Source organism: Anolis sagrei, chromosome 3, assembly GCF_037176765.1.
Source record: "Anolis sagrei isolate rAnoSag1 chromosome 3, rAnoSag1.mat, whole genome shotgun sequence".
NCBI classification, from domain to species: domain Eukaryota; kingdom Metazoa; phylum Chordata; class Lepidosauria; order Squamata; family Dactyloidae; genus Anolis; species Anolis sagrei.
The window spans coordinates 216811257-216835501 of record NC_090023.1 but is presented as its reverse complement, the minus strand read 5'-3'; the positions used below and the strand labels follow the sequence as shown (position 1 = coordinate 216835501).

The 24245-nt window shown below is 41.7% G+C and overlaps 1 protein-coding gene across 3 annotated transcripts in view; it reads left to right on the top strand.

The window, feature by feature from the left end:
- KCNIP2 (potassium voltage-gated channel interacting protein 2) overlaps positions 1 to 24245 on the top strand; it is a 151417-nt gene that overhangs the window by 82035 nt on the left and 45137 nt on the right. The window contains exon 1 of one of the 3 annotated variants that reach the window (XM_060768251.2): positions 7319 to 7421. The exons of the other annotated variants lie outside the window; for them this stretch is intronic. Within the exon in view, the coding sequence (XP_060624234.1) occupies positions 7334 to 7421 (88 nt within the window). The 5' untranslated portion in view covers positions 7319 to 7333. Of the gene's footprint in view, positions 1 to 7318; positions 7422 to 24245 lie in introns of those variants that run through there. 3 annotated transcript variants of the gene reach the window in all.

The following is a 24245-nucleotide window of genomic DNA, read 5'->3' as shown; positions in this document are numbered from 1 at the left end:
AAACCAACTTAAAATAGTATTGACAACAGGGCCTTAAAGCTGCAGTTATGTGCAGATGTACCTTGGGGTCTGAGTACAATTCTTTTCTGAATAAATATGCAGAGGATAGCAGTGGAACTATGATACTTTGAACCAATTATTACACAGTTACTTAGGGAAATAATTGGCATTGGGACAGCCTTTTACAAGTCACAGCTCTCATGCCTCAACTGGAAGGCTGTTCCACTGGAGAAGCATTCAGCCATTTGAGGAAGACTTTGAGGAAAGACTCCTTTGGGGTAGCAGCTTTCCCAGGGGCAAGGGGCTCCTTCAAAGGAAAACTGTGCTCAGGGAAACTTAGAACTGAAAGGCTTACATCTAAGCCTTGGGATGGGGTCTCAGGGCAGTGTATAAGCCTCAGTGTTGGCAAAAACCACTTCTATGAATGCTATTGTTTCAGAGTGGTACAACCTGCTTACTGGTCTTTGTATTCTGAGACCCATATGAAGATCCATGTTATCCATAGTACTGGGTTTGGCCAACATTGAGGCTTATATGTATGAGAGAGTCAAACACAGGCCATGATTATATGCGTTCCTGGGAAAGCATACACCTGATGAAGTAATTTGAGTCTATGAAAGCTTGTGCTACAAACATCTTTCTCCTCAGTTAATCTCAAAGGTGCTACATGATTCTTTTGTATCTTTACATGCCAACATTGTTATGTGAGAGCAACTGATTGTGTGAGAGGCACCATTGTCTCACTCCTAAAGGAGTTCAGAAACTGAAACTCAAAAGGAATCTGATAATATCAGCGAAGAAGCCATGAATGAGAACAAAGTCCAAGTAGAGAAGTCATCTGAGAGTCATCAATCCAAGACGTACAACAGCCGGGTCCATTGGTCAGGAGGGGAACTTGAAGTTGCTTTCAGTAGCCCGTAAAGGAGATGCTGGTATGCTTTTAATGACACTCAGCTGGTATGCTTTTAATGACACTCATACCCACATTCCCAATAACATTTAGAGAGCCTGATTGATAGTTGTGGGTACATACCTTTTTGTTTCTTAACTCATCTTCTTTCACAAGGGCTCAGAGGTCTCTTCTCCAGCTCCCTTTCTTGCTGAACTGGAGAAGAACTAGGCTGTTCATCAGGTCAAGCTTCTGGAGGATACCATAAGTATTCTTCATTATCTAAGGAATACAAACTTGGTTTGTGTGTCTCAACTATGGTTTTGCACCATGGTCATTTGTGTTATCAGCCACCATAGTTCCATCAGTAGGGGGAAGATGGGCTACTAAATACATACACACAACCACATCACATATATGTGTTATCTGGCTATATCTGGAGGGTCATATTCTGTCAGCCAAGGTCTATAGGTTTCCCACCACTCTATCCCAAAAAGCATCATCTTGGGGTTTATGTCTTTGAGGGCAAACTGCCTTGTGGTGTCTGATTTAGCTGCTGTCAAAGAAGTGAGGCAAGAGCCTGGGAGCAAGATAGGGCTTGTCAGAGGCAGGTCTGTAATGAAGAACAGTGAGATGATTGAAGAGAAACCTTTATCAGGGATCGTAAATCGAAACCACACTTTATGATATGAATCACACTGCTTCTTGTGGGCTTTTGGCCTGTGGTTTCTGTAGGAATTGTTCACAAGGTCAGTTCATGTCTGATGATATGATGACAAGGAACTTACTCCCAGGTAAATAGGCATGGAATTGTGGTCTTAAAGGATTCTATGCATTACTGTAAAATAGATACTTTTGAAGGCCACAGGGGAGGGGGAAATCTTGGTTAAAGAGAATCACTACCATCTTCTTCCATTAGATGTCCTTCTCCTCCAGCACTTGCTGCAAATGCTGCTTGTAGCTAGCTAGCTGGGAGGGTTGGGGACTGTGTGCACAAAGATTAAGAAAAGATGGAGATTCAAGAATCCTTTCCTGCATATTCATGTACTATGTATGATAAATTGAAATGTTCTTTTTGAGAAATATCTTAGTTATAGCTTACAAAAAAACGATGGAGAAGGATAGAGATCAGCAAGGGCTGTTGCTAGACATATATATATATATATATATATATGAATCCCCCCTCCCCCAGTGACATAGCGCATTAAACTGCTGAGCTGCTGAACTTACTGACTGAAAGGTCAGCCATTCAAATCCAGGGAGCGGGCTGAGGTATCGCTCCGGCGGGAAGATAATGCTGTCCACATGACCTTGGAGGTGTCTACGGACAACACAGGCTCGTCAGCTTAGAAATGGAGATGAGCACCACCTCCCAGAGTCAGACATGACTGGACTTAATGTCAGGGGAAAACCTTTACCTTTAGTAGAACTGGAACTTTTAGGAAAGGGAAAAATGTTGGCTTACTCAGTTTCTCAGGTTTACTCAGTTCACATTATGCGAGCCTTGCTATGAAAAGTCTTGCTCTTTCCTGCCTCATGCCACTGTGCTTCCTGCAAAGGATGTCATTGAGCACTAAGATAGATAATGACTTCAGACATGAGATTGCATCATCTGGATTAACTGCTGCCGTATGGCTCTGCATTTACAAAGACTGTGGACCAGTTCACAGAGTCCCTCTGCTCCTGTATGCACAGTTTACATGCAAAGTCGCATAAGAGTGAATTTCAAACCCATGTAAGTGCATATATGCACATACACACATACCTTACAGTATACAGGATCATATATTTGTTCTCATGTTTATTTACCTAACTGATCTATATGACTCTTTTTTGCACCAGACAATGCAAATTATGGTGCAGATGTATCCGTGTGTGTGTGTGTGTGTGTGTGTGTGTGATGTTCAGACACAACCTTCTGAACATAATAAGAGTGTTCACATGTTTCCATGCTTGGACTCACTGTGTTTTCTAGGTAAAGTAGGATTTTGATCTTTCCCTAAAATGAACAGGGCTGGGGAAAGTGCAGCTCATGTGGTCCATTTTTCAGTCCAAAACTGCTAAGGAAAAGTTCAAAAGCTCCTGGTACCAAAATTGCAGGTTATCATTATTATTTTTGCCCCTAAATATCAGGACAGCTCCAATAATTACAAAATAACTCTCAAACACCCTTCCATACTGAGCAATGTGCCATTGGTGTCATTTACATTAGAAGTGCAATATGGGCTTTAGAAAAACTTATACAACATCTACACATATGTGTTTAAATAGTACCACTCTTGGCAGATAAGCCCATGTATCTCTCTGTCTTTGAAAAGTGACCTTTTTTTGCAGTTAGCACACAGAGAGCAGATGCATATGGAACAGTGAGCAAGTGTTGGCAAACTTGGGAGTTTAAAAAAAGTGAGGTGGGAAAATATGGTGATGCTCAGCTTCTTGGGTGACTGAAAGTACAGATGGTTAGATTTCGGTTCAGTAAGAGTTGCTGCATAGTGAGGTTTTCATACACAGTACAATTGATGCCTATCAGCCTTGGTCTAATTGACCAGTGTATTATAGCAGCCATGGGTCTGTATCTGCATAGGAAACTATTAGAAATATTAGTGTATGTTCTTTGCAGCAGAAACATATTCTTTTCCAGGAATATGGACAAAAGGCTCTTGCCATTTCTTGTTATTATGTTCCTTCAAGTGACTCCAACATTGTGAGTCATCTGTAAAATAAGATGCATAAAGCTGATTGGCTGGGCTATGCCTGGGGAGCTGGCTGAGCCTGGAACTTTTGGCTATTGTTACATTTTTTTCCGGCTTTGAGCTATGCAGGTGCTCAGAGAGAAAGAAAAAGAGAGAATCAGAGAGACAGAGTTTGGAGTGTGCTCTTGTTTTACGAGCTGCTAGAGAGAGATTCTCCACATGGACAAAGAAAGACCATTTTAAATCTCTTATAAAAAGACATTATGTGAGTCCATGCCAATGATCACATGATTGTAAATATGCTGTTCTGAACTGCGAAGTCAAGCAGTGTGTGGGCTGATAAAACGTAAACTACACATGGTTTTTTTTCATTTCGTCACAAGTCTTCCATGGTGTTTTCTTGGCAAAGTTTTTCAGATGAATTTTCCCTTGTCTTTCTCTAAGGCTGATTCTTATCCTGTCGTACTGCCATTCTGGGTTCTTCCTTTAGAAAATTGCTTCAGCTATGTTCATAACAATAGTTGATTAGCTGATCCTGTGTTTTGCACCCTCACCACATTTATGCAATAATAGCATGATTGATAAAGTGTTTTTCATCTGCTGCTATCATCACCCCATTTACCCTGCTTTGTGACTGATTAAAAATAGCCATAATATTGTAATTAGAGTACAGTGTCATTACAGCACACCCATCACTGCCAGATCTCACATTGTCAGAGATGACAAAGGAGAAGAAAACAAAGGTGCTTATCACACAGGTCAGCTGTTCAGGCTGTCCTGTTTCAAAACCCCTTAACTGCAGACCTCACCTGAAATAATACTGTGTCCAATTTTGGACACCATAATTCAAGGAGGATAGGACCCTGCTCTGCACTTTACCCACTTCCCTGGTCCTTTCCCACCTCATGGTATTAGTCCTGGCCCAGACTTTTTATAGCTGTCCAGTAGGCCTTGGAAGTGAGTAGCCCCAGGCCCCACCCTGGCCATCCGTTAGGACCCAGCTCTGCACTTAGCCCACTCCCCCGGCCCTATGTTACTTCGTTGCACTAGTCCTGGCCCAGCCCTTTCCAAACTGTCTAGGCCCACTTTGAAATTCTGCCCATTGGTAGTTTAATTTTGCACAATGGCATAGTTTTGGAACTGGTTTTTAAACATATATGATTGTTTTATGTTTTATAATGGCTACTCTGTACATTCTGTGTTAGTAATTGAATGCTTTGCCTATGTGGAAACCACCCTGAAAACCCTTAGGGAGATAGAGCAGTATACAAATAAAGTTTATTTGTTATTTATAATTAAGAAGGATATTGACAAGCAGGAACATGTGCCTAGGGGGAGTGACCAAAATGGTCAAAGGTCTGGAAGCCAATCCCTATGAAGACTGGCTTAGGGAGCTGGGTATGTTTAGCTTGGAGAAAAGAAAGCTGAGAGGGGACATGATAGCTATGTTTAAATATTTGAAAGCATATCATACTGAAGAAAGATAAAGCTTTTTTCTACTGCTCCAATGATGACACAGAGTAACAAATACAAACAATAGGAAAAGAGATTCCACTTAAGTACTTCCTGGTGGTAAGAGCTGTTGACAATGGAATATACTGCCCCATAGTGGGGCAGAGTGTCCTTCTCTGAAGCTTTGTAAACTGGGTGGCCATCTTTTAGGAGTATTTTAACTGCCTGGTAGGGGGTTGAATCTGATGGCCCTTGTGGTCTCTTACAACATTTACAACTCTATGATTCTATGAAAAGCATTTAGAAAAAAAATCTAAAGGCGGTTTCAAGAGCATTAAGCATTGAAAGCATAGCTATTCTCTTGTCCTCTCCACCAAGCTCTGAAAGTAGTCTGGGGTTCCCTGCCAGAGATTTCCTTGGAAATTCCCAATGGAGGGACAAGCAACAAAGTACATTCACACTCAAACTAGTTACTGAATTGTCATAGAAAAGGGGGTCATTAGTGTTTTTTTTCCCCCAGGTTGAAAAAGATCACATTCCCAAACACTGTACAACAACACAAGGAGAACTACAACCTTGAGTGGTACGGACAATGCAAAAGCAGGAATAAATCACTGCTGTGATGTTATAACAGCATAATGTGATAAGGACTAGTGAGCTTCCATATCTTAGCAGAGATTTAAACTGTGGCCTCCTGGAGTTTCTTTCTCAACATTCAGACCACTATAATATGTTGTCTCTCTTACTCATTGCTAGCTATATACAAGTTTCCACAGTGGAGAGAGAGAAATGGGACCAGCTTTGTAAGCCAAACCAAGGGTGGGCTGAGCTATTTTGGGACTGGTGAGGTGGGAGTGGAGCAGGACTTCCCCCACTGCAGTCCAAGTATTATCCTTACCCTCATGACTGGTAGTTGCAAGAGTAGGAACTGCATAGTATTAACATCCACTTCTCCCTTTAGCATGACCTCAGTCATATTGAGTCTTCCTCATATCCCCTCTTTGTTTTTTGTTCTTAATGAAACCCACCAGGCAACATACCTAACTTCACATCTTCTACAGTCTTCAGTCTTCTCTTTTACTCCTCATGAAACAAATCCTCATTCTATTTCATGTGATCTTCAGAAACCACTCACAAGCTTGGCCAAAGTATAAAGGTTGCAGACTTCATCACAAGCTTCACAAAAGCAGTGATCTCAACTCTTAAGAGTGAGTAGCCCCCCTTCCCAAATTTGGGGGTAAAATTCCCCTGTCCTGCACAGTCAGATCCATTTCAGGTACCAATGCCTTCATTTTCACCCAGCTGCATCTTCTTCTTATCACTCACTGAACAATCATGATAAAGTCTGTGGAATGATTTTGCACATACTTTCCTGTTGCACAGAGAGAGCTGCAGGGAGAGCAGCCTATCCGTTATACCCACCCACCAGTGCCTGTGCCTACTTTGGAAGGAGCTTCCTTGTGCCATCTTCAGCCAAGGAGGAGGCAGCCCTCCATTGGTCAGCAGGACCTGTGGAGTCAGGCCATTGCCATGCCAACCAGGACTGCCTCTGGTATCTAGGGAGCCTTGCTGTGAAGTATTGGGTGTGGTGGAGGACGATGCCAGGCGAGACAAGGATTTAGGCAGGCAAAGCTTGGAAGAGAGGACTTCTCGGGAGCAAGGGATTGCCAGCTGCTTCCCTCCAAGGAACTCAGTGAGTGGCTCAGAGAGCTATTTGGCACTGCCCCTTCTGTGGTTTCTGTTTTTCCTTCCACTCCAAGCTGCTTCTCCCAGGAACTTTACTGCGTGAAGCTGTGCATCTCTTGCATTTCAGCTGATCAGCTCTAAGCTGAGGCACCAGCAGCTTTTTGCCTCACTAGCTCTGCATAGCATTCATTCCCATTTTCTCTGGAACTCTAGGAAGGACTGGGACTTTCTGAACAACTGCTGAGGTAGGAAGCAAAGATCTGGACATGTCTCTTTGATGGCATTGCTACTCTCCCTCTGCACACTTCTGCTCACACTTTGCCTCTGTCACCAGTGATTCTAGCTGGATTATCTCAGCACAAGTCTCCACTTCCTCCTCTTTCTCTCTAGCATGCTGTCTGTTTGAGACCACTTCTGGTTTCACTGGGATTGACTTTGACTTGGATGCCTGGGCATTGTCTGAGCCAGGAGCAGAAGACAACAGCCACTACTTCTCTGCCAGCACTTTTAGTTTTCACCCTGCCTTGAGGGCCTAGCTTGGGGAAAGGGAGTCATTTCTTTGCGGGGACAGTGCCCTGGCCGGCTTCCACCTTGCCACAAGGTAACTGGCACTATGACTCACTGCCAACATCGTTGCAAGAAGCAGCTTGGGCGGGTGATCCGTTTCTTCTACCAGTTTGTCACTGGGACTCTATCTCAAGGTAGGTGTTTCCAGGATTCTGGATCAGAGGTTAGTTGGGATTGGTAACTGGCATAGTTGTCAGGGCAGGTAAGCTATGACAGAAGGCCTGGGCAGATGTGCATTTTGTGGAGTGGGTGTCAAAGTCCTGAGCTTCCGAATAAAGTACAAGGAGGAAGACAACTGTCTTCCTCTCTCCATAGATCACCCTGTGTTTTAGAGTGGAAATGTGAGGAAGTAATATTTATTGACCAATCTTTTATAATGAGAATTGCTGGGTGATCTAGGCAGTAAAATGATGAGTCTGGATGATGCTGCGAAACAGTGCCATGACCCCAGACCTGGTCCCTTTTGCTCATTTTCCTGGAGTCACCTTGCTTTCCTAAGGACACAAGAACTATTTGGGTACCTTGGAGAAGATGTTCTTTGTGCAGTAGACACAAGCACTCAGAGTTTCCTAGCTCCCTTGCTTTCAGTATGAGGCATCTGTTAGAATTGGTCCCATCTCTACCCCCACCCTTCGGAAGGAAATTAGCCTGGCTTCTTCCCTGATATTTCACTTATCAGAGCTCTGCTCTTTAAAGAGAATTACATTTCCCTAACGGAAGCACAGTGAGAGCCCAGCTGGAGAATATTTATTAATATCAAAGGTTTTCTTTATGCACTCAAACTTTGTCCCGATTTTCACCCAGAAACGTGAAGCTTCAGGTGGTTTTGCTAAAGTAGATTGCAACCTATATAAAACACTGGGTTTTCACAATGTGTGAGGTTTGAATATCTGTTCTCTTTTTTGGGTATTTTTCTTTTCTTTTTAAAATTATAGTATATGTCTTATTAAAATTCAATAAAATTTACTTTGAAAGAAGAAAAGAAGTTTCACAATTTCCAACAGAAATGGGTAGTAAACATGCATATCCTGCCCCCTCCCTCCTGCTTTCATCAGAGTTTGGAATAGTTATCTTATTTTACTATGGTTTCCAGAATCCCACTGGTCATGCCAACTTGGGAATTCTGGGAGTTGTAGTCCAAAAAGTGCCCTCCTCTTTTACGCTCAGTTAAATGTTTAATACTATAGTTCTACTGTGATATCATCCTTTCATGCTTTAGAAATCTATTGTTTTGAAGAAGAATGATTTCCTCAACATCTCTGTACCCTCTCTGGGACCCCCTAACTAACTATTCAGTGAATATTCAAGAAATTTCTGGATCACATTTCCCTGGGCTGCCAAATCACAGCCCAGATCCCATCCTTCCACCTCACCTGTACACTGCTGGACCAAACACTTCTGTTATTTTCAATTGACCCAAAAGGTTGCATCCTGTTGAAACTTCTAAGCACTTTTCAAAGGCAGTCCCATGTAGAACACATAGTAATCCAAACAGAATGTAATCAAGGCATGCTGGTTTATTATGACCAGATCCAGCTTCTCAGGAATGAGCACAGTTGATGTACTAGCTTTCACTGTTCAAATGCACTCCTGGTCATGGCTGAAATCTAAACTTCCAAACTCAGGGTTGTATCTAGGAGTATCCTCGGCCTGCTAGCCTTCAGGATGCTTTTCTTCCTATATTCTAGCCTATTTCTAGATCAGCGGTAAATTGTCCTAGGGCCTAAGATTTTATTTTCCCTGTCAAGGCTCAAGCATCGTTGTGTGCTGTTTTGTTTTTGTTTTTGTTTTTGACATAGTGCTGATATTATGGTTTGGGAAAAAAGAAGTAGCATTTTACAAATTATTCCTGTTAGAAGCAGAAAAAGTCATCCTGCTGTGCTTCCACATGTCACCCTTTTGTGTTTGATTCAGTTTAAGCATTTGGCTGAGATTGGTCTTGGTTTAGCACTATTTGTTCTGATACAGGGCATCTCTTAGGCTGGGAACTGAAATGGTTTAGTACAGGGGTTCCCAACCTTTAAAAAAAATATTTTATTACTTACATTTTTGGTAGAAATACATAAAAGTTCGGGATAGAAACGATAATGGGGGAGTTTGCTGGGAAAAAGTAAGCGGGAAGAGTTAAACAGTGCAATGAATGTGATGATTACAGGAATGGAAATTTGGACGACGGATTGGATCACGACTCTAGTTATGAGATGCATTGTGCTGTCTATTGTTGTGTCAATATTGTATATTATGCTTTTATGGTTTTAAATTGTATATCGTTGATTGATTCTTATCCTTGTTGTAAACTGCGTTGAGTCGCCTGTTGGGCTGAGAAACTGCGGTATACAAGTAAAGTAAATAAATAAATAAATAAGAGGACAAATGAAACCAAAACAAAAATAAACCAACCTACGAACAAACAAACAAAAGGAGTTTATATGTATATATAAAGATACACACACACACACATATATATATATAACAGGGTAATAAAATGGGTTGAGGAAAGGGGAGGGAGCTAACACAATGGGTTGTGGGTTAGGGGGGTTCCCAAACTTTTTTTGATCAGGGACCACTTGACCAGAGACCACTCTCCAACATTAATACCATCCTCGTTGCCTCGGCACTATAAGAGGGTTTCGCGAGACCAGTCTCTCTCATTGCCACATAATTTTGAAGTAATGGTGAGACTGCAGACCATATTTTCATTTTTGCGGACCACTAGTGGTCCGTGGACCACAAGCTGGGAACCACTGATTTAGTATGTTGATGTGCGAAATACGCAACCAAACCTTCTGCCATTTTCCTGGCGGAGTTGATGATGATGGAATTATTGGAATTAAGGAAAGTGAAGATAATCATTTAAAATAATGTGGCTTCTTTGTTGGAACTTGTTCATTGCCATATCAATGTTGCACCAAGGATCCTAGAACAGCATTCATAAACATCATATTAAAACATACTACTAAAGGGCCCAATCCAAACCAGGCAGTCATGTTTGAGAAAGCAGTTAATTGTAACCTCTTGGCTCTGTTAATCTAACATCAAGTCTCACATCACAAATTTCTTTTGACATTCAACCAAGATAAGGAGATAGTTTGGTCTTCTTTGTCAGATCCCCCCCCCCCCCCACAGCTCAATTTATCATAAAAGTCCATCTTATAGCAGGATATGGTGTTCATCTGCAAATTGGACACATTCAAGAGTTAATACAGGCATTCCCCAAGTTACAAATGTCTGACTTACAAATGACTCATAGGTACAAATGGGGGTGAGACAACAGGAAGTGAGAGAAATCTATCCCTAGGAAGGGAAATTCACTCCTGAAAGAGTTGTAACGGCAAAAAGTTGTCTCTGCTGAAGCTTTTCCACCAATCTTTGTTTCCAAAATGAGCCAAATTTATAAAGATCCAGTTTTTACAGAGACGGAAAGTGAGGTGAAATCTTCTAAACAGCGGCACAGACAGCAAAAAACAAAAACAAAAAAAGTTTTGGTTTACTCTTGGCAGTCCTCAAAGTTATTAAGTTTTCTTTAGTTCAATGAAGAAACAAGATGGATAAGGGTATTTTAGTTTAAGACCTCAGATTAAATGGAAAGGAACAGCTAGCCTTTCATGCTCCTTCCAAGATGCTGATTCACACTTTTATGATCTTGGACACTGCATTGTGTTAGAACTGATTAGCCTGGAAGCTCCTTGAAAATTAAAGAATTGCGAATACAGCGGTTTGTTCTGAGCGCTAGAACTGAACAAGACTCCACAGACCTTCCACAAGCAATCAATCCAATAATGATTACTCTCCCCAATAACTTTTTTTGCTTGAAGCAGCTATTGCATCTTGCTATTGTTTAAAACAGGAACTATATTTTGCTGATCTACTGCAAATCATGTAGAAATCCACAAATAGCTCCCTTCTGTTTATCTCTGCCTTACATGAATTAGGAGCCTTCAACTAACTGAATTTCTTCTTTGAAAGTAATGATTTGTGTCTCAAATAATAATAATAATAATAATAATAATAATAATAATAATAACCAGAAGAAGAACAAGAACAAGAACAACAAGAAGATTCATAGAATCATAGAGTTGGAAGAGACCTCAGTCCAACCCCCTGCCAAGAAGCATTCAAAGCACCCCTGACAGATGGCCATCCAGCCTCTGTTTAAAAGCTTCCAAAGAAGGAGCCTCCACCACACTCCAGGGCAGAGAGTTCAACTGCTGAATGGCTCTCACAGTCAGGAAGTTCTTCCTCATGTTCAGATGGATTCTCCTTTCTTGTAGTTTGAAGCCATTGTTCCGCGTCCTAGTCACCGTGGCCAAGAAGGAAGACAACAACTTGGCCACGGTGGTCCATGCTCTTGTTACATCTCATATAGATTACTGCAATGCGCTCTACATGGGATTGCCTTTCAGGATGGCCCGGAAGCTACAACTAGTCCAATGAACAGCAACCAGATGTCTAACTGGAGCAACGTACAGGGAGCACACAACTCCTCTGTTATGTCATCTCCACTGGCTGCTGATATCTACCAAGCTGGTCTTGGCCTATAAAGCCCTAAATGGTTCTGGCCCAACGTATCTGTCTGAATGCATCTCCTCCTATGAGCCTACTAGAACTTTAAGATCGTCTGGGGAGACCCTGCTCACAGTCCCACTCTCCGCGAGTGCAATTGGTGGGGATGAGAGACAGGGCCTTTGCAGTGGTGACTCCTCAGCTGTGGAACTCCTTTCCCAGCAACACCAGGCAGGCCCCATCCCTTCTACTTTTTGGAAAAAAGCTGAAGACCCGGCTTTGCACACAAGCATTCGAAGAATAAGTTACTATGGGTTTCAACACGTTCTGAATAAGGATTATGTGCAAGGATTTTGGATGAATGGAACTATGCACTTTATATGTTAATTTGTATACTGTTTTATGTATTTTATTGATTAACTGTTAATTGGTTTAAACTAGGGGTGACATTTTTGTAGTTTATTGTTGATTATACTGGCATTGAATTCTTGCCGGAGTTCTCACCTTGAGTCCCCTGAGGAGTGAGAAAGGCAGGGTAAAAATGAAGTAAGTAAAGAAAGAAATAATGATAATAATCCTTACGATTTGTATACTGACTCTACACCTTTAACTCTTTCCTTCATATTCTGCTCACTTACTTGTGTTTCTGAAATATTCATGCCTGAGACAAGGCATGGAAATTAAAGGAGCCTCCCTCAGGTTGGCTTCAGGCAATTGAATAGCATCTGAGAAATAAGTTCTATCTATGAAAGATAAAAAAATAAGTGTTTTCAGATATCTGGCCCAAAACAAAATATTCATTGTGAGGGATGAACTGATGTACTGCAGAACTTTGTCTAGTAACTGACTGAGGACTCATCCAGATTAATCAAATGTGTTGAGCTGTGTCAATCTTCATTGCAGCGCTTACTGCTTTTATTCCTGATATTCCGATGATGCTTTTGTTATTCTAGTGTATTTTTAGATTGTTCTCATCCATATCTGTATCTTTTACTGTTTAAACCAGTGGTTCCCAACCTTTTTTTGACCAGAGGCCACTTGACCAGGGACCACTCTCCAACATTAGTACCGAAAGGGTTACAAATCGGTTTTTGATCAACTTTAGATTTAGTTTGGTTATTTGAGGTGCTGATTCAGAAAATTGCATTGGACAGGCAACATCAGCTCTAGTTTCTGATACAGAACATATGCCACCCAGTAGTCACCATCTGCTCGCCCGCAGAAAACCATATTTAATAATCTAGAGGTGATGTGGCCTATGCAGTGCAAGTTTCTGAATCAGCATCCCAAATAGCTCCAGGAACAGGCATAAAAATGAAGACACCAAGAAAAATTTTTTTCTGGTTGAGCTGTGTAGTAGTAATGGAAAGGCCACAGACCATATTTTAGTTCTTGCGGACCACTGGTGGTTCATGGACCACAGATTGGGAACCTCTGTTTTAAATGAATGTAGCACTTTTTTTGACCCAGTAACTTCTAATTGAGTTTAATTCAAAATGTGTCTCTATTGTGGTGCATTAATTTTTGAACAGTGCCTTGTTGTGTCTGTTTTTCAATGATTTTGCAGACCACCAATCTGCCCTGCTTTATTCCCTCTCCCTTGTCCAGCACAATTTCAGGAAAACTTGTCATCCTCCCATATGGAGAACTATTTTAGTTATATTTAATCTGCTGGCAGTTTAACAGCATTGCTATAAGCTGCGATGGTAATATTGTTGTGTAGCCCCCGGTGACGCAGTGGGTTAAAGCACTGAGCTGCTGAGCTTGTTGATCGAAAGGTCGCAGGTTCGATTCCGGGGAGCGGCGTGAGCTACCGCTGTCAGCCCTAGCTTCTGCCAACCTAGCAGTTCGAAAACATGCAAATGTGAGTAGATCAATAGGTACCACTCCGGTGGGAAGGTAACGGCTCTCCATGCAGTCATGCCGGCCACATGACCTTGGAGGTGTCTACGGACAACAACGCTGGCTCTTCGGCTTAGAAATGGAGATGAGCACCACACCCCAGAGTCAGACATGACTGGACTTAATGTCAGGGGACAACCTTTACCTTTACTATTCCTCAGTGCAAGATTCCCTCTGTGTTGTTCCTTGCATAAAATATTATTATTATTATTATTATTATTATTATTAAACTTTATATACCCCACCAACGTCTCCCCTCAGGGAGGCTAACATGAGGCCAAGCCCAACCATACAGTAAGTGAATAAAATACATACAACAAATAATAACAAAATAAAATACAAGTAGTAAAAACAATAAATACAACGATAAAAGAAAGCAACACAATGGGATAAGAACACTGGGAATAAAATGAAAATTAAGGATAAGGAATAAAGGAAGTGGGCTGGGCCAAAATATGACACTGATAGAGACTGTCAGTAGAGAAAGAGGAGTCCCACCAAGGGAAAAAATGGTGCAATTCCATTATAGTAGATCATAGCAGGAATACTGAAATTTTAGAAAGATTTTAGAGAGATAAAAATGACAAGGAGACATGGCAGAGAAAGAAAAGTACATTTGGAAAAACATCTGGAGGCAAAATGTGGGAGTGAAGATGGAATGATGATATAAAATGTCACGGCCGTAGCACAAGAAAGATGCCAGCAAACGAATCACTAAGGATACTTTTTCTTCCAAGATGGAGAAATTAGAAGAACTCTGAGTCACAAGAAGTGGGATTTTCTACTATTTTAAGCCTCCTGTGACCAAATATCTGACATAAGATGAAGATCAGGAAATAAGTGTTTTTGAACCCACCCTTCCCTTATTGCTCATACATTGCTTGATGAAGATTACCAATGCCTGGAAGACTCTTGACTCCATCTTCAAAAAAATGAAGACTTGACACCAACTCCTATCTTTCTTTGAGAGAGGGAGAATGTGTTTTGACAATAAAAAGTATTTTTTGAGAAGGCTAGCTCATAACTAGTCCATACTCAGGAAAATAAAGCCCAACTGCTTACTGGAGGGAATGATATTAAAAGCAAAGATGAAATACTTTGGCCACATAATGAGAAGACAGGACAGCTTGGCAAAGATAATGATGCTGAGGAAAATGGAAGGCAAAAGGAAGAATAACATCCATCTATGGATGGATGTTATCCTTAAAGTGACTGACTTGACCTTGAAAGAGCTGGGGGTGGTGACGGCTGATGGGGAGCTCTGGTGTTGACTGGCCCATGAAGTCATGAAGAGTTGGAAATAACTGAACGAATAAACAGCAAGCCCATAACACTTGGCTGCAAATTAAGTAGAGAACAAGATAGTACCTCTCTCCATATCATGCATAAAAGCAGCTTCATTGGCTCTGAATCACATGCTAGAACTGGCAGTAACATCATATATTCTGCCACATCTTGGGTGGCAAACTGTATGTTGTGTGACATATAGAGTTAGGTCTTCAAACAGGGGTGGACAAATGAAGACCTCAGGAGCCAAAACAGCTCCAAGGCTGTCTTGGCTGCTGCCCTACAGCAGTGAGGTGTCTGCCTCACTCTGACAAATGGGTCAAAATGGTTCAATGGGTTGGGTTTGGATTACGACTCCAGGAAGCCAATATTTGAGTCCCAGAGATGGAAACCTTTGAGTGACCTTGAGGAAGACAATGGCAAATCCTCTCTGAATAAATTTGGCCAAGAAAAGTCTAGAAGATGGTGGCCATAAATTGGATTTGGCTTGAAGGTATATAGCAACAGCAGCAACAACATTGAACTGCCAAATGATGCTATCTGATGCCTTTTAAAAATATATCCAAAAATAAATTTATTTCCTTTAAAAAGAAAATTTTCTTTAAGTTAAACATGAAGATCTTATACCTTAATCTTGTGTCTTTTCCATACATTTAAAGAGCTTTGGGGGTTGAGATCAGCTTTCCCCCCGGAAGACCTTCTCAATTATCCTAGATGCATAACAGCAGAGTATCATAATTCAGTAGTGCAAGAAAGGCACTCTGTATGTTCCCAAAGGCAATCTTTTTCTATATTATTCATGCAGATAGAATAGACCTGGGCCCTATTTCAAAGGAAGCTTTGACTTTCTTCCTTAAAGGAGCAATAATGTACAGCACTGTGTTCTGTGTGGACTTTGTGACACTGGGCAAAGAGAAATGATTCTTTGATCAGTCAACCAGACTAAAGCAGTTACATCAGTGTCCCAAAATAGATTTTTGCCAATATGTCTGTGCTTTATTAATAATCAGTTCCAACTCTGATTAGCAAGCTCTGTAATAAGATTCAGCTGTGACCTACATTTAGCTCTTCTAATGGCCTGAGAAAAGACAGGGAGATAAAAAGATCATATCCATTGTTACATGAGGCTAGCCTGGCCAGGTCAACCAGGTGAATGAATGACTGTGGGAAAGGCCTGGTGAAGAAGCCCACTAGCATTGAAAGCATCGAAAGCTTGTATGGAGCATCGAAAGCTTGTATGAAGTATTTTGTACATTTTGGTTGGTAAATAAATGTATTGCTTTTTTGGGGGGGGGGGCGGTATTTTGCTGTATGGCCAACATAGATACCCCTGAATGTATGGGAAAGTATATGTCAACAGCTAAAGAGCCCTCATTTCATAAGCATTACCTGTGGTTCCCTCTGAACACCAGGTTCCCTCTGAATATTTTGGACTACAGTTCCCATCATCCTTGATCATGCTGGCTTGGGCAGGTGGAACTTTTAATTCAAAACATTTGGAGGGATATGGATGGCCTCTTTATGGCATAACTAGATGGAATACACAGATGAACATAACCAGGCTGATGTAACCATGCCTGCTGGGTGAAGGCCATAATAGCACCCACTACTATTATATATGATCAAATATTCTCTGTTCTATTTCAATTAATCTCTCATGCCTGTAATGTGCAAACAGCCTGCCTCCCTATGTGGTATGGAGGAATGACTTTATTGGCTTCCTTCCCAGAAGGGAACTGGGATGACCCGCTAGGATGAGGCAGGATGTCCAGGATCTTTAGCAAAACCTTTCATCATCCTTAATCAAACTCCCCAGGGGATTCTGGAAACTGTCATCCAGAAAGTGGCCACCCACTCACAGCTCTGCGTGTGAAACAATGTTGCTGTTCTGGGCATGCTGTAGCCCAAGGCTACAAAGCCTAGGATCATTTCCCAATGTGCAGTGGCAGCAACAGCACAGGCAAACGTGTCTGAGATTGAAGGCTTGCCAATGTGTAGCTCTGCCTGCTATTAATACCCAGGCAGGTGGGTGACTGGTTAATTTTAGCTCCCTGCCACTGCTGTCTCGCCAGGGAACTGGTGGGTGATGGGGTGTCTGAATGCACATGTAGCTCTATTTTACAGATGAAACGATAAAAGTGAGACAGTGTTACCTGGTTCTCAGCTTCTGGCTATGTGCAAAGGTGACACATCACCAAAGTGTGCTTCTGGCAACAATGACTCAGGAGTATGAGAAGAAGGAAAGCTGTGGCCATTAGACACAATATGTTTTGGTCTACTATTCTAATTGTTTTTTGGCACTACAATTCCCAGTGACCATAATGACTGGAAGAATCTGTGAGCTGTATTTTAAACTATATATTTTCCAAACTGTCACTAGATTATTAAAAACATGAGGAAGAGGTAGAAAGAGCTGGTGTAATGTTATGGCTATAACTCCCATTATCCGCACATACCATGGTCATAATTTTGGTTAAGAATAATGGGATATGTATCTAATATATCTGAAGTGCCCTATTCCCATCATTCTCATCCAATATGGCCACCATATTGGCCAAGGATGATGACAGATATATTTCAATACACCCTTCACCCCTTGGAGGAAGGTAGCCAGGAAGGTAGGGTTCTTCAAAGATTGTAACCAGATGGTGTTGTTGAGTCTAATGCCCTTATCACACTACCATTTTAAAGTTTGTTGGCATCTTCTGCCTCCTGCAGCACTCTGGGAAATGTAGTTTAGGGTGACGCCTTTAGAATTCTCATCTAGAAAGGTCCTTGCCTTCCCAAATTACAATTCCTAGAGTTTATTCCAGGAGGCAGAAGACGCTAAGAATGTGAAAGTGCCTGCTTTAGAACACTAAGACCTCATCACATCGATGAGGTCCTATGAGGCGATTAGTGGTGTCCCGCACCCTGCCTCGCCTGCAGTGATTCTTCCCCATTTCACCTGGGGGAAGTATTGCTATGCAGCTTCTCTCTGTGCTGGCCCCATGGTTTCCAATGGAACATGGGAAGCCTCCCGTGTTCTGGGCACAGTTATCATTTGTGCTCCAGTTCATCGGCAGAGTCCTGTCGGAAGTGCACTGACTAGCTGAGGACCCAAGTGTATGAGGATGACTGGCCAGAGAACCAAAGTGTATGGGGATGCCACTGGATGCTGAAGATAGTCTGTGGCAAGTTCACATTCACTTTAGGTCAGTGGTTCTCAACCTGTGGGTCCTCAGATGTTTTGGCCTTCAACTCCCAGAAATCCTAACAGCTAGTAAACTGACTGGGATTTCTGGGAGTTGTAGGCCAAAGCACCCAGGGACCCACAGGTTGAGAACCACTGCTTTAGATGGTTCACTTCTGGTCAATTGATTTTAAAGAGATTTACAGCCCACTTAAATACAGCACTTATATACAGCTCTTGGTGCTGCTGCCATGGAAAAAATATAGTACTCATGTCATTCTGTTTGTGTTGATTCCATTTTGGGACTTTATAAGTAAAGGAAGAGGTCGTTCATTGCCTTTCTTTCTGTAGGTGAAGTTATCTTTAGTCATAGGGACAATGACTAAAGACGAACAGTCTTCAAGAAAGCCCTTTTCAAAATGAAAGATTATTGCTGGTCCTTGAATTGATCTTTGAAAATTTCCTATCCTCATGCCTCTCCTCAGTATTAATTTAATTTAAATTTCCCTGAAAATGTAAAGAAGAGATCTGTGGAGCTTGAAAATCTGATTCCATAACTTTAAATGCAAGAGTAAACAGTGTTACCAGTTCTGCTACTAAAACATTTGATATCTTTGTTCTCTACTTCATCATCCCATTTTCACCAGTGCTAAATTTGAGTAGAGAAATGTTGGGCATTCAGGGGTATTTTGGGCATCCAGTGGTAGATGGAGCTTAACTATGTTAATCTGTGTGAATTGTGTTCAGGCACATTTGTTAACTAAGGCTTCTAGAGTCCACTACTTTATCTAGCATCTGTTGTTCCAGAGAGAGGCTCCTTCTGATTTCTTACTGCATAAAGAACCTCCATATTTTATTCCAGGTAGGACCGGGAAAGAGTCTTGTGTGAAACCCAGGAGAGATGCCATCCGTCAGTGCTGTACTGAAACAATAGTTGGCAGGTTCTGGTGACTTCCTTCTACATAAAAAAGGGAGACAAAGAATCATTCTACATTTAAATAAGCATTGGGAATTGATGACACCTCCCAGAATCCCCCTGTTAGTATAACCACCAGAACCCCCCAGCTAGCATAACCACTCCATGAAGGCTTCATCTTTCATCTTTCTCTAATGCTGTTTTCTGGCCAAAGGATTCTTAAAGCAGTCGTCCAAAATGAAGCTCTGGTTTATTTTCTCTTGGATTTTAAAACCAGCAAGGAGGAGGGGGATTGGTGGGGGAGTCAAGAAGTATGAATTAGATTTGTAAATCAAGGGGGAAATGAGGTTTTATATCTGGGACTGGTAGTTTTAGACCAAACATGGGCAAACCTTTTGCTTTGGGGCCGCATTGTGGGCCAGGCCAGAAGGGCCGGGCCGGGAGGAAGGATAGCTGAGCACATGCTGGGCATGGCAGCCCTGGGAGGGGGAAGGCCCAGGAGAGGGCAGGGCCAGAAGGAGGCAGAGCAGGGCCCAGGTCATCCTCAGGTTGTCCTCTAGGCATATGGAAGGGACTGCTAGCCCCATTCTTATGCCAGGAGGAAGGTGAGACATGCGGGCTCCATATCCTCCTCGGGCTGTCCTCTTGGCATTATTCTGGGAGGAGGGCAAGACAGGTGGCAGCTGAGAGTGCTACGGAGAGCTCTCAGCCACCTTATGCTTTCCTTGAGCCATCCTCCCAGCATAAGGACAGGGCCACCTTACGCCAGGAGGTGAGACATACAGTGGTTGAGAGTGCCCCAGAGGGCTCTCAGCTGCTGCTTGTCTTCCTCCCATAGCAGGCTGTTATGTTTTTATGCCAAGAGGACAGGGAAAATTAGGAGGGCCTGAGGTAAATGCTCAGAGGGCCGCTGTGGCCCCTGTGACTTAGTTTGCCCATGCCTGTTTTAGACCCTCACATGGGAGAGCTGTGAAAGGAATTATTTCTTCTTAGGCAATAAACTCTAAAGCATACAGAAAACAGAACAAAACATGAATCCCCACCAGACTCCAGTCCAGTCATTTGCATTAATTTAACATAGAATTTAATTAAATGCAATTTAGTACCTCCCAATCTGCAATTATTAGAGCTCTCATGAGAAAAATGAGAATGCTGTTCAAGTGGGACCCTGGCTGAGGAGCAGAGAGAAACTTATTTGTAAAGGTTTAGGGGTCCCTCTTAGAGGTTCAGCTGAGACGGGGCCCATTCTTTGCCCGGAGCTTTTGTTCTGTGCTCCATGTTCTTGTGCTCTACCCTTCTCCATTGTGCTCCCCCTGGGCCAGCCAGTTATTTTTAGATAGACACCATGTGTTGAAGGAGAACAATTAATATAATTGGTTTGGGGAGCCTAATTTGTGCGCTGGCCGAGAGCTCAAAATTTTGCCTTGAAGAAGATAGCACCAACATCAAACAAGACAAGGAGAGCCCAGGCAAAGGTGAAAGAGTACGCCTGGCATGGAGACATGGAGAGGGAATCCCCTCACAGCGACAGCCTTCTGTATGCCTCCCTTATTGTCATCCTCCTTCTCATGTCCTACTGGTTTACTACCAAGTGCTTCAAGATCCTCAGCGGCATTGAAGGTAGGTGGGGGTGAGGAGCAGTAGCATTCAAGAAAGAGGATGAAAGATGAAGCCCTCACTGAGTTCTATTTGGGTGGAAGGGCAGGAGGAGGAAGGCAAGGAGAAAAGGGGTTGGAAAGGGGGGAGGGGTTTCACATATTTTACAGCCTTGTTATCTTGATACCCCTCCTTTCAACCTGTATTCTCTCCAAACCCAGCTAGTCAGTAACTGGGCGACAGGGACAGCTGGATCTCAAGAGAAGTTATTTTTCTGTTGCTAATGGAGTTGAAATGTTATTACCTGTCTTTCAGGGGTCTTTGTCCCTAGTCCTCACAAGGCCAATAAGGGGAGTGGCCTTTGCTTACATTGAAACCACTTTATACCATCTTAACAGACATCTCAGGCAGAATGTAAGCTTCTGATGCTAACATTATCACAATTTCTCTCCTGTATGCTTTTCAACACCTTTCTCTGATAAAGAAGCCAATGGAGTTTCAGAAGCTTACATAATGTATTTTATCCTTTGGAGTTGGAATTTGGATTTTGTTGCTTTCCCCCACTTGCATTTATTTTTGCCTCCTGGATCCTTTGTCTTATAGACATGTCTCCACAGACCCCCTGATATCCCACTCCATTCCCCTTGAAGATGTTGGCGTGGTTTATAATGACCTGATGATAGCAATCATCACTAACCATAATAGCTCAATATTGTCCCCTGTTTCAATGATGGTATGCTTCTCAATACTGGTTTGTGTGGAATATAAGCAGGAGGGTGCTGTTGCTCTGTTTATGAGTTTCCAGTAGGTATCTGCGTGGTCACTGTGGGAACAGAATGCTAAACTAGATAGGATTTTAGTAGGATATCAGTAGGGTAATCGGTGTTGTACAACCAACACCTGATTTAACTGATATCTTAAATCTTAAATTCCTTAAATGAAATTATTTGAGCGTAAGAGAGGTTCAGGACTCAAAATGTCTCATTCACTGAAATTTTAATGAAATTGAGATGTTGTCATCTTCACTTTACAGATGCCCCCCTACTGCTTTATTTCTCTTTTTTTCCTTACCAAAGAAAATCTGTGAGCAGTAGGACTTATTTTTATATTTGGGGTGGATTGCATATTGTAATCTAGAAGTAACTGATCATGGTGGTAGTTTGGCTATTTGTAATTGCTTGATAGCAAGAAAACATTCTGCACATGGTCTTAATAAAATATTTCTGCTCCTTGTGCTGCTAAGCTTTGGAGATTGACATTTTGTGTGTTCAGCTCAAATTAATCTCTGGAATTGCATGGACTGGGTGAGATGACCCCCATTTGGTTGTCTTTTGGTGTTGACCTCTGCACAGCTTTCACAAAGAAAATAGAAGATAATTGCTTTCTTCAGTTCTGTTGCAATGTCCAAAGTAGGACATGTAAGTTTCATTGGCCACAAGCTCAAAGTATTTTGAATTCTCTTTCTCTTTGTGTCCATCTGCATTTCTGAGAGAACATAGTTATAATTGTTTCAATTTTCCAAGGTTGCTTTAGCAGACATTTTATGGCCAGCTACCACAGTATAACCTCTTCTGTTGGAAGCACATTGGAAGTGCCTGTAGTGCCTAAAAAGACAGATGTATTGTGCTCATCAAACAAAACAACCATGTCTGTGCGTAACTCGCAATAAATATAACAAGGATCTAATTTCTACAACTCTGTCTAAGAGTAAGTTACTTAAAGCTGTATTACTATGTCAAAAATACTCCAAAAATTACAGTAGTAAAAGTACAATTTTCATATTATAATTCAACAAAGGAAATACTATCCACAGAATAAGTAACAGCCATAATATAAAGCATATGGAAACAACCAAGTCCTAATAAGTTCTGGAGCTGTGAAAGGTCTCGAGTCCAATACCAGTGGTAGTAAAAAAAAATCATTATAACGAAACAAGGGGAACAACGCAGGAGACTTTGTCATGTTGCTGTTCCTGGTGTTATGAGTCAATGAATAATCTCCTTCAACATAGAAGTCATTATTTTGGAAGCTGAATTTTTTTTACTACTACTGGTATTGGACTCAAGACCTTTCGCAGCTCCAGGACTTATTAGGACTTGGTTGTTTCCATATGCTTTACTTTATTTCTATTACTTATCCTGTGAATAATATATCCTTTGTTGAATTACGAGAATTATGAAAATAGCCAACAGAGAGAAAGAGGGAGAGCAAAGCAATTATGCATTTTAAAATTAAGGACAGAACAAAAGCACAATGAGAAACATTTCAATTTTACCTCCAACTTCTCCCCACTTACCCATGCATCCTGGAGATATGGACTTTGTATTTTGCATTGTTGCTAATTTATTTGTGAATTTGCTCTTTGGTATTAATGTATTCAAATCAATGTCACTTAATTGTTATAAATAATTTCTATAGCACTTTCAGTGGGCTGGGTGCATTATCCTTCTTTATTTCACTGCTCTCAATTTCCGTGTGAAGTAGGTCATTATCAATTCCATTATAAAGATGAGAAAGTGAGAGAGAAGACTTTCCTCCTGATCAAAAGCCCGTGCGTCATCTGAATTTCTTCTAATTGCGATAGTCTGGCATATCTAACTTTGGAGCCAACAAGGCACTATCTATCCCCCCTCTTTTTGTGGTTGTGTCCATAATGTTGCATTCCAGCATTGGAGAGGAAGAATGCACCGTCTCTAGATAATAGCAAAAAATGGAAAACGCTGTTAAGGAAAATAAAGACAGCTATGGGAGCAATCCGAATGAAATCTTAATGTCTTCAAGTGGTGGCTGGTGGCTTCCATGGATGGGGGGGGGGGGGGGGGGCTAAATTTGTTCCTGATCTGATCTATAAGGAGCACTGCTCCCACAATCCTCTGTTCTGCATTACCAGTACTCGTGCAGAATGGGCTGATGAGGGCTTTAGTACAAAAAAGTAACTTTGATAAATACCCAGGGCAGTGTATATGCTAGCAATAAAGCAACAAAAAGAGGAAAATGTAAGATAAAAATCCACTCAGTAAACATACATAAAACAGCAAAACAGCAATGCAGAAGATGAACCAATTCCAACACAGCAGGAAGAAGACTTAACTCTTCCACTGCTCCACTTGCAACTTGATGCTAGTCACCCCAGAGCAAACTCCTAAATAAGCCTTTCCCTGGTGTCAGACAAGCATCAATATTTTGCTAGTGAGCTCCTCTGGGCTGCCAAAAATGATACAACCTTCTTTCTTGTCACCATTCTCCTAATTCTAGGCAATAGGGCCAGAACAAGAGAGATTTCCAGTGAAGAACATGAAATCTGGACACTCTTATGGAATAAAGTTGTTCTTTGCAGTTTGTTATTGTGAGACATCCTGCAGCACATTTTGCTATAGTTTTTCAATGAATATCTCATAGAGCAGTGGTTCTCAACCTTTCTAATGCCACGACCCCTAAATACAGTTCCTCATGTTGTGATGAGCCCCAACCATAACATTATTTTCATTGCTACTTCATAACTGTAATTTTGCAACTGTTCTGAATTGTAATGTAAATATCTGATATGCAGGATGTATTTTCATTCACTGGACCAAATTTGGC